Source organism: Ochotona princeps, chromosome 2 (genome assembly GCF_030435755.1).
Source record: "Ochotona princeps isolate mOchPri1 chromosome 2, mOchPri1.hap1, whole genome shotgun sequence".
NCBI lineage: Eukaryota > Metazoa > Chordata > Mammalia > Lagomorpha > Ochotonidae > Ochotona > Ochotona princeps.
This window is the reverse complement of record NC_080833.1, coordinates 51,324,776-51,347,434: the sequence shown is the minus strand read 5'-3', so window position 1 is coordinate 51,347,434 and position 22,659 is coordinate 51,324,776. Positions and strand designations below refer to the sequence as shown.

The 22,659-nt window shown below is 37.8% G+C and overlaps 1 protein-coding gene across 4 annotated transcripts in view; it reads left to right on the top strand.

Moving 5' to 3' along the window:
• The window catches only part of DOCK7 (dedicator of cytokinesis 7), a 224,280-nt gene that overhangs the window by 101,570 nt on the left and 100,051 nt on the right, over window positions 1-22,659 (top strand). For all 4 annotated transcript variants that reach the window (XM_004588728.4, XM_058657374.1, XM_036494308.2 and 1 more), the window contains exons 15-17: window positions 12,938-13,055; window positions 16,672-16,742; window positions 20,245-20,383. In XM_004588728.4, the coding sequence (XP_004588785.3) occupies window positions 12,938-13,055; window positions 16,672-16,742; window positions 20,245-20,383 (328 nt within the window). The remainder of the gene's footprint in view (window positions 1-12,937; window positions 13,056-16,671; window positions 16,743-20,244; window positions 20,384-22,659) is intronic.

Sequence of the window (22,659 nt, the reverse complement as noted above, 5' to 3'; positions counted from 1 at the left end):
TGAATATAGTTAATCATTAAGCTATGTTAACTTGCACAAATGTGACCTTCCACATGGAAATAGATCAATGCTAAATGAAATTAAAGACATGGGCAACTAATTTTTAGGTAATTAGAAATCAGTGATTATAATTTTGCTAGTTTATAACTGTACTTTCAGTATAATGAGGTCCACTGTTTTCTTGAAGTTCATTTAGAGTTTTCATGATTTTCAAGTCAAGAACAAACTTGTGGCAGGTAAAGCCATTAAGGTGAAAAAAAAAATTTAAAAACTAAGTTTGTGTTTCCCAAATTCTAGTTTAGTTCTTTTGGGAACAGTGACCCATAATATAAATACCTTCTTTTGGAACCTTTCCCCACTCTTTCAGGTGATGTTAATAGCTCTGGGTGCTATATTCCTGTCCTAATCTAGGTAAGCTAACATATGTGATGTTTCTTATTATTTATCACTATGTTTATTGGCTTAACGTCTTTTTTGTTTTACCTCGTATGCCATGACCACTGCCACAAAAAAGCAACCCGCAAATGTCAGTGAAGACATCTCCCCAACCCACCACATCTCTGCATTATCTTTTTATGTCACTGTGTTCTGGGTTCTTCTCCACTGAAGGACCAACTTCTAAGGTCAAACTAGAATAAATGTTTTCAAAATTTTTACTTAGTTTTTGTTTATTTTTTTAAGATGTATTTTTTTAAAGATTTAATTTATTTTTATTACAAAGTCAGATATACAGAGAGAGGAGAGACATCTGATGACTCACACCCCAAGTGACCGCAACGGCCAGTGCTGTGCCAATCCAAAGCCAGGAACCAGGAACCTCTTCCGGGTCTCCCACACGGGTGCAGGGTCCCAAAGCTTTGGGCCGTCCTCTCCTGCTTTCCCAGGCCACAAGGCAGGGAGCTGGATGGGAAGTGGAGCTGCCGGGATTAGAACCGGCGCCCATAAGGGATCCCGGGGCGTTCAAGGTGAGGACTTTAGCCACTAGCCACGCTGCTGGGCCCCTAGTTTTTGTTTATTTTAAAGAGAGGCAAAGAACTCATATTTGTTGCTTTACCTGCAAGGGCTCAGCCAGACAAAACTAGGAACCCATAACTCAATCTTTTTTCCCCACATAACTCGCAGGATACAACCGTTTGAGCCATTACCTGCCGCACGTGTCCCTTCCCGCTCCCCTCCCGGAGTACACAATAGCAGGAATGTTGAGGAGCCGATAGTGTCATACAGTGGCTTCAGCCAAACTTGTCATGCTGGCATCTCACACTAGACTGCAGGTTTAAGTCCTGGCTGCTTGCTCTTCCAGCTCCCTGATAATGCGTGGAGGGAAGCAGCAGAAGATGACCTAAATGTGTGGGCCCCTGCCTCCCATATGGGAGACATGGATGGAATTGCAGGCTACGCCTGGTCCAGTCCTGGCACTGTAGCCATTTGGAGGTGTACCAGCTATGGAAGAGATCTCTCTCTCTCTTGCTGCCCCTCCCTGAGTCTGTGTCATTCTGCTTTTCAAATAGATCAATCAAATCTTTTAAAAAGGCTAACAGGATGCTGGATGGAGGCTGTAGAAGCAGGGTTTAAATGTAGCATTCTGACATGAAAGAGGACATCTGGAGCGGTTCTTCACTACTACATCAAACACCTCCCAGAATGAAATACTTCCAATATCTGAAACAGTTTGGCTATCATAACTTTTTTCTGAAGTGTGTGAGCTTGCTACTAATTTTAATAATTTAAGTCTAACAGCAAAATTAATAAACAGAAAAATGTTCACTGTGTTTCTAACAGCATGAAAAGGAAAAACTGTGTGATTAAATTGTTTCCCTTTTAGAAAAAAATTTATTTGGGAGGCAGAGAGAGAGAGAGAGAGAGAGAGAGAGGGAGGGAGAGACAGAGGGAAAGCAGGGACAAGTGAGTTCCTGTTCACTGGTTCCCTCCCAGGTGCCTAAGCCCTGACTCAGAAACTGTATGCAAGTCTCTGTCTCTCGCCTCGCCTCACCACTGCTTCCTAGAGATTGCTTTATCAGCAAGCCAGAGTCAGAAGCCGGTATTGAACCCAGGAACTCTGATGCATGTCTTAGCTGGTGTTATCCTTTTTGAGTGTCTATATTACGATGCTATTGAGAAAAAAACAAATTCTTCGAAATTGCCTGATTTTAACATATTAATGTAGTGAAATTGAAAACAGTGTGGGCTCAGGATCTGGACTGTCGTCAGGCCAAAAGCCAGCTCTGACTCTGTGGTGGTGGTTACTCAACTTCCACAAATCTTGGGTCTTCACTTGTAAAGCTGGGGATCATTCCACGAGACAGCTGAATAGTAGTAGTACCTTATAGCCATTTCAAGACGTGTTGCAGCCGGTTGTGTATAAACCAAAATAGAAAAGTTAATTAGGTAGTCACAGGATGTGGTTAAGAACTTGCATTTCTAACATATCGGTCACTCAATACCATGCCAAATAACTCCATAGTGTTGTAAACTGTTGTTGATGTTATGTTGTGGCCTTTAATTGGCCGGGAGGATACTCTCCCAGCTCTGCTTTCAGACAAGAGATGGTCTCCCCAAGAAACTGTTGAATTTATCTGGACAACAAGATGCTGGACTCTATGCATGGTACATGCTTGCAATGAAAGAATCTTGACTGGATTTGAACTGTAATACTGCAGTAAGGTGGAGGAATCCACCATGGGGGAGGGTACGAGGAGGGGTTGGGGGAATCCCAGAGCCTTTGAAACGGTGTCATAAAATGAAATGTATCTGGATAATATGATGCTGAACTCTATGCTTGGTATATGCCTGCAATGAAAGAATCTTGACTGGATTTGATCTGTAATATTGCAACAAGGTGGAGGAATCCACCATGGGGGGAGGGCACAGGGAGGGGTTGGGGGAATCCCAGAGCCTATGAAACAGCGTCACAAAATGAAATGTAAAAAAAAAAAGAAAGAAAGAAAGAAAGAAGAAGAAGAAATGTGAAAAAAAAAAAAGCTGGGGATCATGCATGGAGTCATTAGAATTAAAAATAATATGTGGGGCCCAGCATGGTAGCCTAGCGACTAAAGTCCTCACCTTGAACGCGCCAGGGATCCCATATGGGCACCAGTTCTAATCCCAGCAGCCCAGCTTCTCATCCAGCTCCATGATTGTGGCCTGGGAAAGCAGTCGAGGATGGCCCAAAGCCTGGGGACCCTGCACTCATGTGGGAGATCTGGAGGAGGCTCCTCGCTCCTGGTTTTGGATCTGTCCAACTCTGGTTGTTGTGGCCACTTGGGGAGTGAATCATCGGACAGAAGATCTTCGTCTGTCTCTCCTCTCTCTCTTTCTGTATATATATATGAGTTGGCAATATAAAATGAAATAACTCTTTTTAAGAAATGTGTAGAGCCCTTAGAACATCATCAAGAAACTTTCACTGTGTATGTATAATCAGTATTATCTGAAAAAAGTTTTTCTTCAAGTTAATTGATTTTAACAAAGGGAAAAAGCTGCCAGAATGAATTTCAGTCTAAATTGTGAACTGTCAAGTAAAATTTTATGGAATGACCGTTTCCATATTATATTTTTAGAGATGCATTTTTTCTAGTGTAAAATAGATCTGCTCTGATAGTTTAGGATTAGGGAATGTAGAAAGAATAGCTGTAGCAGAGGCAGTGTACCACCGTGGTTAGGAGCATAACTGAGCCCAAATTGGATTTCTGACTCTGCTGTTCTTCAGCTCTACAATCTTGATAAAATTATTTCCTTTCATTATTTTCTCATCTGTCTAGTGAAGATAATACCTCTTCATAGGATTGTATTTACATAAGAAATAAATATTGTCAAAGCACTTAGAATATTAGTATTTTAGTAATTACTATGTAGGATTATATTTGAACACTTCTGTTTTCATAACAGAAATAACCAATATATTCATGCTGTGGAACTGTATTGGTGAAAATTACCTAATTTGATGTGAAGGTCATGGAAGTTAGGCAGTTTTGCAGGAATCTAGGCATTTTCAATTTTTAGTGTTTTGCATCTTACTAAGAAATTGTGTCTTTTGACTACCATGTGTAAACTTTTTCCTAAGTTTTCAGTATAAAACCATACAAATATTTGGTTATAACAACACCAGTAATATCATGCCAGTGTATTTCAGGAAAGTTATGGGTTTTGGTACCTGAATAAATTTGTCTTTTAATTTTATTTTCCCACAAACTTTTCAGAGCCATCTTTTTTTTAGGCCAGTCTTATTTATTTATTTTTTAAATTATTTTTTAAATAATCTTACTTAGTTGATTAGGGAACAAAGGGTCAAGAGCTACAGGGTGAAAGTGGGTAATACCATTGTTTCCACACCAATATCATTTTTCCTGGTATCTGGGGTGAGGGAAAAAACAAAGGGAAAAGCCCCACCCAACCTCCCACCCATCCCAGATCCCCAATGGGAGGCGTGCTCTGAGGGTCCTGCTCATACAGTTTTGATAGTTCATCAGTTCTGAATTGCTGCCAATCTCGCAGTTCCAATCACAATGAACCCTATTCAGAATCCACTGACTGACAGTCTCTTCATGGTTGGGGTTCTAAGATCAGCAGTTCAGTTGGAGGGATCTCCAAAGAAACTTCATCTGAGATGATCCCAGGCTGATTCTTGCGTGAGTTTGCCAGTACAGACAGAGTCCGACACCGTCCATCACACCAATCAGCTTACACACATGCTGGTCGTTGAGACTGCTGGGTTCTTTCTGTTTCCAGCCCTGTCTTCCTCGTGAACCAACGGGTGTTGTAGTCCAGTTCGATCCTGCCCGCTTCATACTCGGTCCTCACGCAAACCGGTTGGAGCTGCAGCCTAGTGGGGCGACTCCCCATAGCCCCCACCAGTTCTATCCCCTACCCTGGCTCCCATGCTTGCCAGTATGCACCGCAGGCTTGTCCAGTCTGTCCCACATCCCGTTGAGCTCTCACATGTATCGATGGGCATTGAAGCCCAGCTCAACCCAACCAACCTACTATCCAGCCCACACACCTACTGGCAGGTGCCCTTCTGTACAGCCACCCCTGCCTCTGTCCTGGTGTTCGTGCTGTCCAATGAGAGTGGTAGCCCTGAGAGAGGTGCCCACTATTTCCCTTCTAGGCCACACTCACTCTGAGATTATGCACTCTCCAGGTTAGTTCTGGCATTTGACTTGACAGAATTAGCTCCAAGTACCAGCCTCTGCCAGCTAGTACTGCGGCTAGCCCAACCAACCCTCACCCACTCTAATTTTTGCTTGCACCAGTCGGAACAGTCAGCCCATCGTGGCCTTTCCCTTATCTAGTCCACATGAGGCCCACAGGTGTTACAGCCCTGCCTATTCTGATCTGCCCCCATCCTAACTCACGCTTTCCAATGGAAGTAGTTGTCCAGCACGGGAGCCCACGTTCCCCTGTCAGCTTTGCCTCCTCCCCCTGATTGTCACATGTGCTGTTTGGGCGCTACAACCACATCTGTACAGCTCATCTCACCTTGGCATTCCTTATTGTGTACTAGTATGTGTCGCAACCGAACCTGGGTCGACCCACACTCTGTTCTGGTGCTCGGACTCACCAGTGGGTGATGTGAACAGGTTCAGCCTGGTCTACCCCCAATCCATGCCATGTGTATGCCAATGGGATAATTTCCATAGCCTGTTCTGGGCTGTTTCCTATTGTGCTTATTGCGCTTACTGCAGGGACTGTGTCCTGCCAGAGGAGTTGCCCAGGCTCCTCCATCAGAACCCCTCTGAGTGCCAGGTTTCGTGCATACCAGTGGGTCCATGAGCCAGCCCTGTTCACTTCACCTCCTGTCCTAGCAGGAACAGTGGTGTCTCCTGACTGTTCTTCAACCCAATCTTAGACCAGTCTGCACGAATGAAGAAGAGAAAGAAAGATCTTAATTTTTATTCTTCATTTACAACATGTTACAGACTTCTAACAGTGTTTCTTAAACTATAGTAGAAATTCAGATTTTCTCCTTCTTTAAAGGAACAAGTTAACAATGGTGATCACTGGTCCTGAAGGGTGTGTTTGGAACCTTCTAATTGAGCTGTCAGCTTCTGTGTCTGGTTTAAAACTGACTTGGGTGTTTCATCTGCTTGCTGGATGAGGGATATTTGAGATGGGCCAAGGTGTCTTGCCAGACTATAAGCTACTTTTTGGCAAGATGTGTGTCTGTTTTTAATTTACATAGAATATAAATTCAGTACAATGCCTTACATCTGGTAAAAATAATACATATTTATTTAATAAATAGGACAATAATTTATAGTGTTTGCAAATTTCCCAAGTGTAAAACTTTACTTATTTTAGAAACTCATGCTGTTGACATAAGTTCTTTTTAGTGAAGGAAATTTGAAATTGTCGCTTCACATACGTGGAAGTTAGTGGGCACTAGTACCAAGGAGAGGATGTGTGAAGGTATTTCGTTCCATGTTGGATTCTTGTTAGAATTACACGTTTGTATGATTTATGTAGTTACCCATAAATTGAACGTTGAAAAATTATAGGCAATACACTATTCTTGGTCTATAGTATGTTGTGTCTGGGTAGAAACATCTGGATACATTTTTTTCTTCTAAAGGTTGTCATTTTATTACTGAACATAATTAAAATAAATAGTTTGTCTAATTGTAGTCCGTGGAAACATTTCAACATAGGACACGGCAATGACTTGATTTTATAAATGGACTTATCGCTACCTTTTAATACTTTTTTAAATACACATTGTTCAAGACAGAAAATAATCTTGGTTGAATTTTGGTTATTTAGATAGACTCCCCCTGGTTAAGTATAACTAGTAATGTTATGAAACTAAAAATTATGGGGTCCCGGCAGCATGGCCTAGTGGCTAAAGTCCTTGCCTTGAGCGCATGCCAGGATCCCATATGGCCGCAGGTTCTAATCCCAGAAGCTCCACTTCCCATCCAGCTCCCTGCCTGTGGCCTGGGAAAGCAGTTGAGGACAGCCCAAAGTCTTGGGACCCTACCCCATGTGGGAGACCTGGAGGAGAAGAGGCTCCAGGCTCCTGGCTTCGGATTGGTGCAGCACCAGCCATTGTAGTCACTTGAGGTGTGAATCGTCAGAGAGAAGATTTTTCTCTCTGTCTCTCTTCCTCTCTGTATATACATGTGACTTTGCAATAAAAATAAATCTTAAAAAAAAAACAACTAAAAATTATGCCCAAAATAATGAAGCACAGTTCAGCAAACCTAAGCCCTAATTAAATATTTCTAGTTTATAAGACCCAGTATACAAAATTTCATAACTGTAGAATTTTTGAACACTTAAGAGCCCAAATTATTTAAATTCTGAGCAAAGAAAAGTCGTTTTACCTCTTTCAAGTTATGCAATCTTATGCAGATAGGACTTCCAGATAAAATGCTAACTATGGCTGTTTTGCACTTACTTATACATTTAATTTCTTATGTTTAAATTATGATTATTTCTTTCTGAATTATATTAGTCCCTTTTTATCTATGGTTTCATTTTCTGTGGTCTGGTTTACCCATAGTTAGCCATAGTCAAAAAATATGAAATGGAAAATTCTAGAAGTAAGTAACTCAGAAGGTATAAATCACAATCTACCTATCATCCCTTTGTCCATCATATTCACAATGAAATATACATGTTTCCTGTTAGTCACTTAGTGATCATCTCAATTACCAGATTGACTTTATCATGTAATTGGTTGTGTTAAGTTGATCTTCAACTTATTTAATAATAACTTTGAAGGGCAGGGCCCAGTGTGATAGCCTAGCAGTTAACATCTTTGTGTTGCATGCACTGGGATCCCATATGGGCACCGGTTCTAATCCTGGAGACTCTGCTTTCCCTCCAGTTCCCTGTTTGTGGCCTGGGAAAGCAGTCAAGGATGGCCCCAACCTTTGGGACCCTGCACCCATGTGGGAGACCCGGAAAAGGCTTTGGATTGGCACAGCTCCAACCATTGTGGCTACTTAGGAAGTGAATCAGCAGATGGAAGATCTTCCTCTGTTTCTCCTCTCCTCTCTATATATCTGACTTACCAATAAAAATAAAATAAATAACTACAGAGGGTTATTCAAACTGTTAGAATAAATGAAAGCTGCTGTAAAGTCCTTGGTGGATCATAGGGATTCCAGAACTTGGCTTTCGATTTTACATTGTATCAAAAGTTGCTACTTCATATACTCTCACTGGAGGTACATCTAGAACTTCTGTAGCCTTGTTCATTGCAGAGATAAGCAATCACCCATTCTGCCTCTGGACTAAGCCCAGGCCTGGGAGCATAGCTGCTGTTTCATGCCTTCTGGATTATTTTTTGCAATTGCGTCTATCCTCTTAGATTCATCTTGTGTGAAATCAAATGGAGTATCCGAGTTATTCCTAGGAGTGTTCTATGCACAAGTAAGGCTCCTCCAGCTCCATTTTGCACAGCTGTCTTATGCAAATTTTTTATGTTTTCTTCAATGGGCCAGGAAGCCATCCTCTCCCCCGGGGCCAGAGTGCCATGAAGAACATGGCGGGCCAAAAGGTCCATCTTTCCCAACTCCCTTTTTTTTTTAGTGAAAATTATTGTTATGAATGTTCTTATTATTTTTGTTTTAATTAACTTTTTTTAGTTGGAAGGTGGAAAGAGACAGATCTATCTGTTGGCTGATTTCCAAGCACCTCAACAGCTAGGGCTGGGCCAAGCCAAAGCCATGAGCCAGCTCTCCCGAATGGGTGGCAGTGACCCAAGTACTTGAGCCGTCATCTGCTGCTTCCCCAAGTGCACATGAGGAAGAAAGCTGCAGTGGAAAGCATGGCTCGAACTCAAGCCTGTGCACTTTGTTGTGGGATGTGAGCTTTCCAGGAGTCAGCTTAACCTGGCCCAGGTACTGAGTTTTCAGTTACTATCACATCTTAAAAGGATTGTACCAGTTGACATCCCTGGCAGGAGTAGATAACAATGTCTCATTTCCTAGAAATGTTTACAAATACTTCAACAAGTCCAAAAATATTGATAAATGTAATGAATAAACATTTGGTGATTATGTTGCTGTCGCTGGGAATGACATGGAATTCCTCTTCTACTTTCCCTTTTCTTTTTTTTTTTTTTTGCCCCCTCCCTTTTCTTTTTTTAACAGTTGGTCTCTTTTGGCTACTTGTGGGAATTATTTACTTATTATGGATACCTTGCTGTACATGTAACAGTTTTCAAATTTTTCTGTTTTCTTTTAGTTCTGTTAATTGATCATTATACAGAAGTTTTAAAATTTCATGTTTTCTGCGTTTTTTGTGGCTTATGCTAAGAAATTCCCTCTCACCTATGTAATTTGAGTTTCTTAAAGCTTTTTAATTTAATTATTACTTTGAAATTTATTTTGATAAGTGAAATATGAATTCATTTTTTCTCTGTATGTGGCTTATCAGTTATATAGTCTACCTTTTTGCTGGTTTGAAATTTAATTGAAGGAGCATTTTACATATAAACTAACCACTTACTAAGTTCAGGGGAATTTTTATTAGTTGGGTTGATAGTTAAATGAAAAAGAATCTGGATTCAGTTATCTGTGTTTCATGTTTTAAGACATGTTGATTTTAAGCTTATACAGCTTATATTGAAAATAAAGCATAGTTTATAGACAGTGCTCAATTGATTTTCATTTTACTTGAAATTCAAACTCCTCAAAGAGTTAAGTAAATTTTTTGTGTGTGTGCATCCTATACTATTCATTCATTAACTCTGATGTGTAGTATTTAATGTTTTGTGCATATATATGTTATATATATCTTATGTATGCAGATGATAACGTTATAGAGTTTGGTATGTATTAGAGAACGTATTTTAAAAATGAAGTACTACCTAAGTGAATAAGATAATTATAGATTGTGCACTCAGATTTCAAATTGCAGGGGAAAGTATGGTATCTTTTCAGTGTATTTACATGTCTGTCTTACCTTGCAAATTTCTTTTTTTTTTTAAGATTTATTTATTTTTATTGCAAAGTCAGATATGCAAAGAGAAGGAGAGACAGAGAGAAAGATCTTCCGTCCAATGATTCACTTCCCAAGTGACCGTAATGGCCAGTACTACACCGATCCGAAGCTGGGAGCCAAGAGCTCTTCCAGGTCTCCCACGTGGGTACAGGGTGGTAAGACTTTGGGCCATCCTCGACTGCTTTCCCAGGCCACAAGCAGGGAGCTGGATGGGAAGCAGAGCCACTGGGATTAGAACTGGCGCCTATATGGGATCCCAGCGCGTTCAAGGCGAGGACTTTAGCTGCTAGACCACTACACCGAACCCTATTTTGCAAATTTCTTGCTGAGATTTTTGGGTAGAATATTTCAAAATGTTCATTTGAGACACAGAGATTGCTCCCAACCACTGATGCATTACTGAAATTTGCACAATGGTTAGGGCTATCCCCAAGGCCAGAGCCATGAGACTGGGGCCAGGAGCCAGGAATGCAGGCTAGGTCTCCCATGTGGGTTTTAGGAAACCAGTTCCTTGAGAAATCGCTGCTGTCTCCTGTTTATGAAGTAATGTTACTGATAAAAATTCAACCTTAAAACACGAGCAGGCTATTAAATCCAACTGTGAATATGCAGAAATCACTGAGTAATATTAATTGATACCGTATGAATGTAATCAATAAAATCTAGGCTCTACAAAAATGTATGCAATAAATCTGTTTCCTCCAACAAATAATCACTAGGAAAGATAGGGCAGTGTCCCAGATGACAAGATTTTGCCACAGACAGCTAATACCTTTCTTACTCATTTGAAAAACAAAAACACAAGAGACATAAGGTCTTCATCTGCTAGGACGCTGCCCTAGTGTCCCCAACAGCCCCTGCTGAACCAGGCCAAATACAGATGCCTAGAATTCAGTCTAAATCTTCCACATGGGTGGCAGGGGGCAGATTTACAAAGAGGAGAGACAGAGAAATCTTCATCTGCTGGTTCACTCCCCAATGGCTACAATAGCTGGAACTGGGCTGATCCTGAAACTGGGAGCTAGGAGCCTCTGAGTTTCCGATTCAGGTGGAGTGTCCAAAGGCCTTGGGCCATCCTGCACTAATTTTTCAGGTTATAAGTGGGGAACTTGATGGGAAGTAGAGCAGGTCAGACACAAAACAGCATCCTTATGGGATACTGGCCCTTGACGGTGAAGGATTAGTCAATTGAGCCATCACGCCAACCCCAGGGGAATGGTTTCTTCATCATCTTTTATTTCCCTAATGCTCAACACAGTGCCTCACATTTGCTGGGGGATCAGTAAGCAATTTCTGTGTTGCTTTTATTTTATGGCTTCAGTGATTAGTAATCTCTGTTCCTCTTTAATCTCTTGTTCTTTTTGATTTGTGAACTGGTCCACATTTCCTTATTTTTCCTCTTACACTTCTGATTATTTTGAATACAGATGATTCCTCATTTTTAAAGTACTTTTGGACTATATATGTGTATACTATTACATCCTATATCAGATAAATTATTGCTTTGATTGTAAAGATCATCTCTTTTCACTATAAAATAGCTCAAAATATGTAAGAAAACTAAAGCCATTTCTACTGGTTTTCAGAAATAATTTTATGCATTTTTCTTCCCTATCCCACACCGATACACAGAGTTTTCCAGAAATAGAGTCATGCCACCATGCTTTCCATTCTGGAACCGATCCTCCAGCTCCTCTGCCTGCAAATTAAGTCTTTTCACATAAAAAAAAAATTGCAGTACATTGTCACTTTCAGGACTCTGTATTATTCTTTTTTAATTAACTTAATAAACCAGTCCAGCACAGGTTGCATAAACTCTTATCTGAAATACTTGGGACAAGAAGTATTTGATATCGGGTGTGGCTCTTTTGAATATTTTTATACAAATGGTGAGATATCATGAGAATATATCCAAGTCTAAAGTTGAAATTTGTTTGTTTCATTACAACTTATACACATATAGCTTGAAGGTAATTATATATATTTTTAAAAATTCTGTTCATAAAATGGTATTTGTGTACATTGCACCATCAAATCTGTGGAAACATGTTGGTACCCAAAAAGCTCAGATTTTGGAGCATTTTAGATTTTAGGTTTTCAGATTAGAGAAACTTAACCTGTATAGATGGCCTTTTTATTATGAGTAACTATTCTGTATTATGAAAAAAGTAATGGGTTACTTTTATCTTACCTATTTGTCCATGTGTGCAGTTCTCTACCGGAGCTAGGGGTGGGTATATTAGATCAAAGGGCATTTTTATTTAGATTCTGACTACTCCCCAGAAACTTGAGATCTGTTTCTCTTGCTCCAGCGGTTGATCAGGAAGGTTTTATTATGCATGAAATATTGATCATCAGCTCCAAGCACTGGTCTTCAGTTAAAGTAATTCTTTTTGTAGCTCCTCCTTTTCTTGAATTATTTCTGTTCTACATTAACAACAGGGACAATTAAAGTTTATGTAAGTTATCTGATCATAAAATGGACAAAAAGGTAAATACAGAATGGAATGTCATTACTATCAAACCACCTGTGCTTATTGTAATATGTTTTCCAATAATGTCAAAATTATACGTCTTAAGTTCCTGAGTACATTTATATAAAAGTCACATTTAAAAATGCCATTGTATTTCCATCTGCTTGGAAAAACAGGGTAATATTTGAGCTGTGTTTTAATGTTTCAGTCCACACTCATTTATTTCCCAGAAGCTTCATTTGGAGGAAATAATATATTGAGATTTTAGTTTTGGTCACTTGGGCTCTGATTTGTTGTATGGTGAAAATAAGTTAATTTTGGTGGGTCTTAATTCATTTGGAAAGTTTGGATATATTATATTGCTATATATTTGAATAGCTATTCTAAGGATTAAATAAAGCATGTGGCTAGCAAAAGCTAATTCACTATTTATTCATCTCATTTTTGGCATTTAGTGAGGATATATGGTGTTTATATGTATGAATTAACCATCATTTATACTATTGCTTTCACAGAAATCTTCTTTATATATACCCTCAGAGTCTTAATTTTGCCAATCGCCAAGGTTCTGCTAGAAATATAACAGTAAAAGTCCAGTTTATGTATGGGGAGGATCCAAGCAATGCTATGCCGGTAAGAAATATTCTTTACTTTTCCTGTTCTTCATACAAGATTCAAGTATAGATTTTTTTTTTTATGTTACCTGGCTGGCAGCTGTTAAGTGGAAATTAATGAGATGCTTCACATCAGATTTCTAACTTCATCACTGTGTGTGTATAGACACTAATGAGTTTACTGATATATTAATGTATTAAGGATTTTGATATGTCCTAGACACTCCCAGAATTACAAAGATGAATAACTCTTTTAGTGGAGCAGGGTGGGGAACCATTTTTCTGCCAAGGTCCATTCGGATACTTATAATATCATTTGCAAGCATGCAAATTATCAAGTTAAAAATTAGCCTGCTAGAGTTTACTGAATTTTGAGTATTGCCTGAGTCTTTCCTGCAATTACCTCGGCAGGGCCAAGTGAAGTGGTTTCCCAGGCCTTCTATGCTCACAGCTGTGCTAGAGCACATGAGACAAATACATACAGGGTTAGGGAACTGCATCATAAAATGAAGATAACCTTTTCTCTACTTTTATCATTTGTGATTCTGATTGTCCTCAACTCCTGTTTGAATGAAAGGCCGGGTGAGGTGATTCTAGTATGTTTGACTCTTTTGATCTTGTTGACAAACTCTGGCATTAGTTCTCAGTTTTGGCTGCACATTAGCTTCACCTGGGAGCTTTAAAAGTACCAGGGTTCAAGTTGAATCTCATTTGAATCAATCTCTGAGGATCAGACGCTGTTTATCAGTATTGTAAAGTCTCACAAGGGATTATATTTTGCAGCAGTGTTGTGAACTAAGGTATGTGCTAATTGTTAAAATATTGGTATAGGCTTTAAGAGGACTCGTAGATAGAAATGAATGCAAACATCACATTGAAGAGATCCTTCTATGCTGAAACTATGGCTTGTTAAGATGTTAAGAGTGCTGGGTGTGCAGGGAAGGGAGAGTAGTTTAACTCTGGGAATGTCCATGAAGAGTGGTTAGTACCGCAGGTCAATTGCCAGTAAATCAGAAAATGTGAGATAAATCAGAAGCAGTGTACAGAGGCCAGACTGTACAGACGCCTGACTGCCTCACGGATCCTTGAGGCCTTGTGGGACCCTGATAAAAATCACCTTAGGTGACTATGGATTTTGGAATCAAATGAAATTAGTAACAGAAGCACTCCAGGTATCCAACTTGTTAGAACCCAAAATAGAATGAAAATGAATTGAGAGCAGGTACATTGTTAAGAGATTATTATTTTTATCCTTCCATGTCTGTCTTTTAATCAATGTGTTCTGATTTTTCACTTGGTAGGAAAAGTTTAGTTTTTTTTTCCTCTGTTACACTGTTCCATCAGCGTTCATGGATCCTCTTGACAGTAATGAGTATATATGATTCATCTTTGTATTCTCCCATGGAAGTTATTTCAGATTGTTAAGTGTAATATATGCTGAAAAACATTTGTTGGATAAGTGTACAATTTATTTTTGAGGATTGGCTTTGGTTTTTCATACTTTTTACTTGCTCTTCTTTTCTCTGAAGGAGCATATGTACTATAGGTTGATGAAAAAAAGTACTGGAATGTGAAAGTAAATGCTTTGTTAGCCTATATGTGAATTGTCATGTGTTTAGGAACATATAACATATGTGTTATGTGTTAAATTATTTGTTTTCCTTGTTTGCCTAACACAGTTTCCCTTGTCTGGGCGTATGTATGGCCTGCTCTACAGAGCCAGCGCTGTACCCCACCAACCCTGACAGGTCACTCCCTCTTTGGTCAGCCATGGCAGCTTCTTACTTCTTGCGTGGCCTTATGACATTGTGGTTATATGTTTGCTTCATCTGCTTCTTTAGACTGTGAGCTCCTTGAGGGCAGGGCCATGTCTTACTGAAACCTGTATTTCAGCACTTACCTCAGTGCTTGATATGTAATTGTTACTCATCCCATGCTGCTGAATGATTAAAAATACATGACCATGTTTCATCCATGTTATAAAAAGTTGTTTACAAAAATAATAGCTTTTCAGGGAGTAAAAAGAATAATGTATTCCTTTTCCTTGTGTGTTATTAGTCATGTGAACATTTAATGCTTTTATGTTTATCTGAGTGATGAGTTTGAGAGTATACAAACATAGACATAGTATGTTTTGTTTATTTTGAAAAATAAGTATTACTCAAATAAGTCCAAAGATAACATTTTGATTCTATAAAAGGTGTAAAATTCTATAAAAGGTATAAAAAGTATAAAATTCATAATTATGGCACTGGACAATTTTATAAACACATGCCTCATGGTATTATCATCTTGATGAAATAAGACATACTGAAGAGCATTATAATTATTATTTCTTTCCAGAACCTTAAAATAAAAGAATCTACTTGAAACACTGAAAAAATAACCAAATACTTCCATGCTTTTTTAGTTAAGGATGGTGTTAGTTAATCCTATTATATTGTATGTGACTTGTTTTACCAATTTTGTTGACAGAAATAAGCTGTCATTTTCGCATAGTTTTTCATATGTATGTAAAGATAGATAACCAGATTTGAGTTTCTTGTCTACGGCTAAAAAACATTGCATGTCTGGATAACCTAGGGATGTTAATTATGACCTTGACATCAGTAAATCGTTTATCTAATCACCTGCCCAAATTAACCATGATATTCCTGTTAGAACCTGAAAGGAAGATATATAAGGCTGAATTGATTTACTTCTAAACTTTTTCTGAAGTTTATAAAATTTTTTAATGTGAATTTGAAATATATATTTTATATATATATATATATATATATATATATATATATATATATATATAAAACATGAAGCTCCCCTTCCACTGTTAGTTTGCAGAGAACACTAGACACAAAGGGTATATAGCTTGACTTAAATAGGACATTTAATCTTTATCTCAAAGAGTTTATATTTTCAAAATGTCTGTACTCTGTTAGTAAAAACAACAACAAAAAAACAACAGCAATTTATATAGTAAATAAGGCACCATGATATGATCTTATTTCTCATATAACTTAAAATGGCAGGCTGCATCCAGTTTTTTTATTATTATTTAAAGATTTGTTTATTTGAAAGTCAGAGCTCCAGAGAGAAAGGGAAAGTGAGTGAGCGAGCAAGTGAGATGTCCTCTGTCCACTGATTTACCTCTAAGATGGCCAGAACAGTGAAGGCTTGGCCAGGCCAAAGCCATGTGCTTCATCCAGGTCTCCCACGTGGGTGGCAGGGGCCGCCTTTCCCAGCCTGTCAGCTATGGGACAGCTGGGACTCAAACTGGTGCCCATGTGGATGCTGGCAGGTACCTTTACCTGCTATGCACAACAGCTACATATCCAGTTTAAAATGAATTCATTACTCTATTTAAGAAAGGGAAAGATATATACTTTATTGCCCAGTAACTAATTTACAGAAACTTTTTTTGAAATTTTAGATGACAGGTCTATCATGAAAAAAAGTTAGAACTTTTTATTTTAAAGCAATTGAACTTTAAAATGAAGACAAGTCAGCACATTGTTTTTCATTGGGCTGACTTTTCCTATTTTTTCTCCAAAAGCTATTAAATTAGACAAATTCTTTCATAGATATGAAACATCCAGCATTTACTACAAAACTTTTCAATATGCTGTTATTTGTTACAGGTAATCTTTGGTAAATCTAGCTGTTCAGAATTTTCAAAGGAAGCCTATACAGCCGTAGTATATCATAACAGGTACTGAATTCAAATATTTCTTTCAAAGTTTCTCACTTCCTAATGGCATTGTTAGAACCCACATTAGTATGGTTACCAAATACTTTGCTGCACTGAATGTGCCAAATTCAAGGATGACATCCGAGTTACAATTTTAAGTCTGTAGACATACAACCATTCTCCATAGACACTTGAAAATTAAGACATTGTACACAAAATGTCTTTCCTATCAAAATCTCTGATCTTTTCATTTTCATTTTGTTATTCTTTGTTTCCCCTTGTCCTTTGCAATTTCTTCAGTATCCCCTATCACTGAATAGTTTTACTTAACTCTGCTATGCTTGAATGTATTAGGTTGGAGATGCTCTCAACATCCACTAATTCTTTTATTTTCTTATTTTCTATTTACTGCCTTAGAAAATTGATCACTTTGGGTAATCTTTAGTTTTTACTCTTTCAAGAGATTATTGAATGTTCTTGGACACAAAATTTTACTATTTGAGAAAATAGTGAATTATATTATTGTGTTATATAATTATAACACAGTTTTACTATTTGAGAAAATAGTGAATTTTATTATTGTGTTATATAATTCATTTTATTTTATCTTCTCCAGTTTCTTTACTCTTATTGTCATTTGTTAGAATTGTCTAATGTTGCAGTAGCTTAGAGGTGTTTCCTTTAGCTTCTGCTTGTTTGCATTACTCTCAGTGTTTCTATTTTGCCAACTTGCTGAGATTGTCCAACTTAAATCCATCAACTTCTCTACCCTTCACCTCTAGGTATTTCCACATTGACCCAGCCTCTGTTTTAAAGATACCAACAGTCAACTCCTTGCTCAATGTGAACCTTGTCACTTCTGCTTTCAAACAGTCGTATCTAGTCTGTTTCAGAATGTGGGCCAATCAATTATGCCTTTTCTTGCATAATCAGTTTCATGTTCTGTTGGCTCCAACTCTCTCTCAAAAAGAAAAGTATTCTCTCCATGCTTTAAAAAAAAACCATAACTATCTTTCCTAAGTGTTGTTGAGTAGTGTACGTTTCCTTTATCCCTCCCCTCTCTCTCAAATCCTTAAAACGTTCTTTGTTAGTTTTATTTTATGGGCTTATCTTGGTTTCCTTCTAATATTTTGGGAAAAAGATATCCTTTGTAGTTTTTCTTGATTTTTTTTTTAGGCAATTTCACTTAGAAAGTTATAGCTTTTCCCGTAACCCACTTCTCCTCTTAGGTAGCCTTGTACGGATCTCTCAGTTGCAGTTAACAAAATTGCTGCTGATAGCAATCTATGGATTGTTTCCCACTATTTTGCATGGTAATCTGAGGTACAGAGGTCTTGGCCTATTCATTTTGGTGCCCTGCTGCCTTCTCAATTTCATATATCTGTAATTTATTCTTTTCCTGATCCTGTTTCTTTCTGACTTTTGGATTGATTCCTTGTACCACCATTTTTTCCAGTTGCTCTGGCTTAAAATGTAAGCCATCTTTGCCATACCCATTTCATTCTCAATTATCCAATCAACTTTTAAGTCTTAATGATTTTCTTTCTCCCTCATTATCAATCATGTTTTGCTTTCATGTTTGTGACTTCATTGGATTTTTATTTCTATTATAATACTGATTTCTGGTTGAACATCTAGTTGCTCTCTAAGTTCTGTACCAAACATTAGCTGTTAATGACAATTCTCAGATCTTCCTCTTGTAACCATCTGTTCATCTCTGTTCTCCAAGTGCATACCTCTGTGTGCTGTATGCTAGGAGTTGGCAATCTTTATTGACAAAGGACCAAGTAGTATATATTTTGAAATTGTGACTGTGTTGCCTCTCTTGGAACCATTCAACTCTAGCATTCTTTAGTTTAAAAGCAACCACAGACAATTAGTTTCAGGCAAATAGATGTGGCTGCATTCCAATAAAATTATTTATGGACATTGAAACTTGAACTCCATATAATTTTTACATCTCATATAATATTATGCTTTTTCTTTTCCCCTAGTCATTATAAAATTGTTAAAACCTTTCCTGGTTTTCAGTTTACAAAATCAGGCTCTTCACTGGATTTAATCTATGGATCAGTTTGCCAACTCCTGTCTTACAGCATAGCTATTGATGTGTTTGTTTCTACTTATATTCCTGCTGATATCTACACTTTTTTAGGATAATTATTTTAATACATTGGTCTTTAAAACTGAGACAGAAGTAACATAGTATGTGGCTTCAACACAGGCAACTGAAACTACTTGCTGAATAAGTAACTCTTATGGATACTGGATTTTTCACAAATGCTCTCATATCATGTTATTTTAGGACTCAATACCTGCAAAGATATTGAGAAAGAAGGAAGCAGTTTTTAAAAGTATCTCAGTTTGTGGATAACTGTTTTTGTTGTTCTCACCGTTTGTGGATTTAAAATGATAAAACTAACAAGGCTGTTAAATTCAGCATTTTCTTAAATGATAATTGTAGCAGTCAGGATTAAGATGCATAGCAGTAGCATTGTTTTCCTTCACCAGAGTCATCAAATTCTCAGATGGCTAGCACTAGGTGTTCTTCTTGTTGGATTTATTAAAAAGTCAGTTCCACTTAATATTTCTCTAATCATATCTACACCAGTTAGTGTTACTAAGCCTCATTTGAGAGTGTAGGATGTGGTAAACAACCTTCAGTTTAAACAAAGTTGAAGTCACATGGTTTGCTTGCATTTACATTAAATTCAACTCTGAGAGATGACAATTAAATACAGAAGATTAGAATGCTAGCATGCTTTTTAATATCTCTATCTTAAATAGCAGCCATGCTTATAAAAGTATCCCTTAAGACACAAACGTTGAGATGAAAGTACTAAGATGAAAGATCATGCTTGATTGAACATGATATTTCTTGTTTTCTTACATTGTTTGGGAGTGCTTCCAAATTGTAGGACAAATGCAATTTGTGGTCATTCCTTGATTTACTTTTTTTCTAAGTAGTCAGTCAATACTAGCTCTTAATTTTATAACATTTTTATATCCTTAACAGCTCATTGATGTAAGACATTCCATAGAGAGCATACCATTATATTAAAATGTCTTTGTAGATACCTTTTATTTTTATTTTTAATATTATGATACAGTTTATTCCTGACATGAAAGTAGTCCTGTAATAGAAAAGCATTTTTATGTGTTTGGTTTTAAAATACACAATTATGCTTATTGTAATTGTCTCAAATTATAGAAAGTGCCACTCTGGTCTCTCACAAACAACTTTTAATTAATGAGGATTTCAGAAACAACATGGTACATATCAATTTTCAAAAGTAGAATTAGTCCATAATAAAAATGAGTTGAGAAATTTCCAAAACAGTGACAGCTGCCTTGTAGAGAATTAGGATATAGTTATTTTCAAAATTGGGAATGGAAAATAATGTTTTAGACTAGAGCTAAAATTAAGCGTGAATTCTAGAATTAATTTTTAAAACAAATATACAAATGCAGTAATTATGTATTTGATCAATTACTAACTCCATTAATTTCTTTTTGTGTGAAGGTCTCCTGATTTTCATGAAGAAATCAAAGTTAAACTCCCTGCTACTTTAACTGATCATCATCACTTGCTTTTTACTTTTTATCATGTTAGTTGTCAACAAAAACAAAATACTCCTCTGGAAACCCCAGTAGGATACACAGTAAGTCTTTTGTAAAACATTTAATTTTCTTTTTAAAATATTAATGTATTTAATTGAGAAGAAGAGAGAGAACTATTTCACAACCATTAGTTCACTCCTGGGCCAGATTCAAACTGGGGCGAAGAACTCAATTTGAGTCTCCTGTGTGATTGGCATACCCAAGTACTTTCCATCTCACTGGCTTCTTCACAGGATACAACATTGTTGGGGTGCTGGAATCCAGAGGGGATTCAGGACTCGCACTCAGGTATTCCAAAATGGGATGTGATCATCCCAACCAACAGCTTAATGGGTCAAACATATGTCCATCCCTTGGACTCTCTGGTCTTCAAAAATAATTTTGCTATAATACGGTTAATGTTTTCCCCTATTTGAATATTACCTGACTGATTACTCAGAGTTAAAAAATTGCATTGATTAGGAAAAGTCACCATAACAAGAAAAGGTATGGGATTAATCATTGGAGCATATAAACACCTAGGTAATAGTCATTATTATTGTGTTTGCCCAGCTAGCTGTATGGCGTAAACACTTTAAGATTATTTATTTGTATTGGAAAGTCAGATTTACTGAGAGAAGGAGAGACAAAGATCTTCCATCCTCTGATTTACTCCCCAAGTAGCCTCAACAGCCAAAACTGAGCCAATTTGAAACCAGGACCCAGGAACCTCTTTTGGGTCTCCCATGCAGGTGAAGGATCCCAAGGCTTTGGGCCTTGCTCTACTGCTTTCCCAGGCCACAGGCAGGGAGCTGGATGGGAAGTGGAGCAGCCTGAACATGAATTGGTGCCCATTTGGCATCCTGGCACTTGCAAGGCAAGAATTTAGCCACTAGGCTATCACATCAGGCCCTGTAGTGTAAATATTTGAGATAGTGATTTGAATGAAATGAATAAAAAATACCCTTGGAAAATAAATGAAAATGCTTGAATGCTTTCCTCTCTCTCTTTTTTTTTTTTAAGATTTATTTATTTTTTATTACGAAGTCAGATATACAGAGAGGAGGACAGACAGAGAGGAATATCTTCCTTCTAATGGTTCACTCCCCAAGTGAGCCGCAATGGCCGGTGCTGTGCAGATCCGAAGCCAGGAACCAGGAACCTCTTCCAGGTCTCCCATGCGGGTGCAGGGTCCCAAGTCTTTGGCCCGTCCTTGACTGCTTTCCCAGGGCTCAAGCAGGGAGCTGGATGGGAAGTGGAGCTGCCAGGATTAGAACCAGCACCCATATGGGATCCTGGGGCGTTTAAGGTGAGGAGTTTAGCTGCTAGGCCACGCTGCCGCGCCCTTAAATGCTTTTCAGAAATGGTTGTGTTTGTGTTCTCAAGGTAAACCTGAGTTGAATTACATCATGTGCTGTCACAAAAATTTTTCAGAAGTCTTGTTCTTCCTCCCAGAAGAGAAAATGTTAATACTGGACCCATTATTTATTTTTTTTTAAAGATTTATTGTATTTTTATTACAAAGTCAGATATACTGAGAGGAGGAGAGACAGAGAGGAAGTGGAGCCGCCGGAATTAGAACCAGCGGCCATATGGGATCAAGGCGAGGACCTTAACCACTAGGCCACGCTGCCGAGCCCCTGGACCCAGTATTTTTTAAAAGATTCATTTGTTCTATGTTTGAAAAGTAGAGTTTCAGAAGGAGAGAAGTGAGGAGAGATTGATCAATTTTCCATATGCTAGTTCACTCCAAAAGTGGCTGAAGCCAGCAGCCTGAGCTCCATCTTGATCTCTCATGTGATTGCTTTCCCAGGGGCACTAGCAGGGAGGTGGAGCAGAAGTGGAGCAGCTGGGACACCATTCAGAGCCCATTTTGGATACTGACATTGCATGGGGTAGTTTAATATACACATTGGCCTATGATTTATTTTTTCCCATCTGTATCATGCATTTTGCTAATTAACACTAAAAAAAATTTTGTTTATACTTTTTAATTTGATTTTCAGCACATTGTTTAATAAAATCATTCACTATTTATGCTGAAACTATTATCTGTTTTAGAATTGATATATGATCTTTTTCTTCAACTCTCCCTTAGATAATAAGAACACATTTTTATGTTTAAATATTTAAATATCATGTTTTGGGTTCATGCTTTCTAAAATATTATCAGATTATTTTGTCTTTGTAAGAATTATGAAAGTCTGCTATTCAGAAATTATATGGGAGAATAGAATTAGATGACAAGTTTGCTTTCTTGCAAACAATTTTGAGATTGTTGATTTTTTTATATTAAATATGTAGTATAGGAAGTTCCATGAACTTCTTGATTACTCCC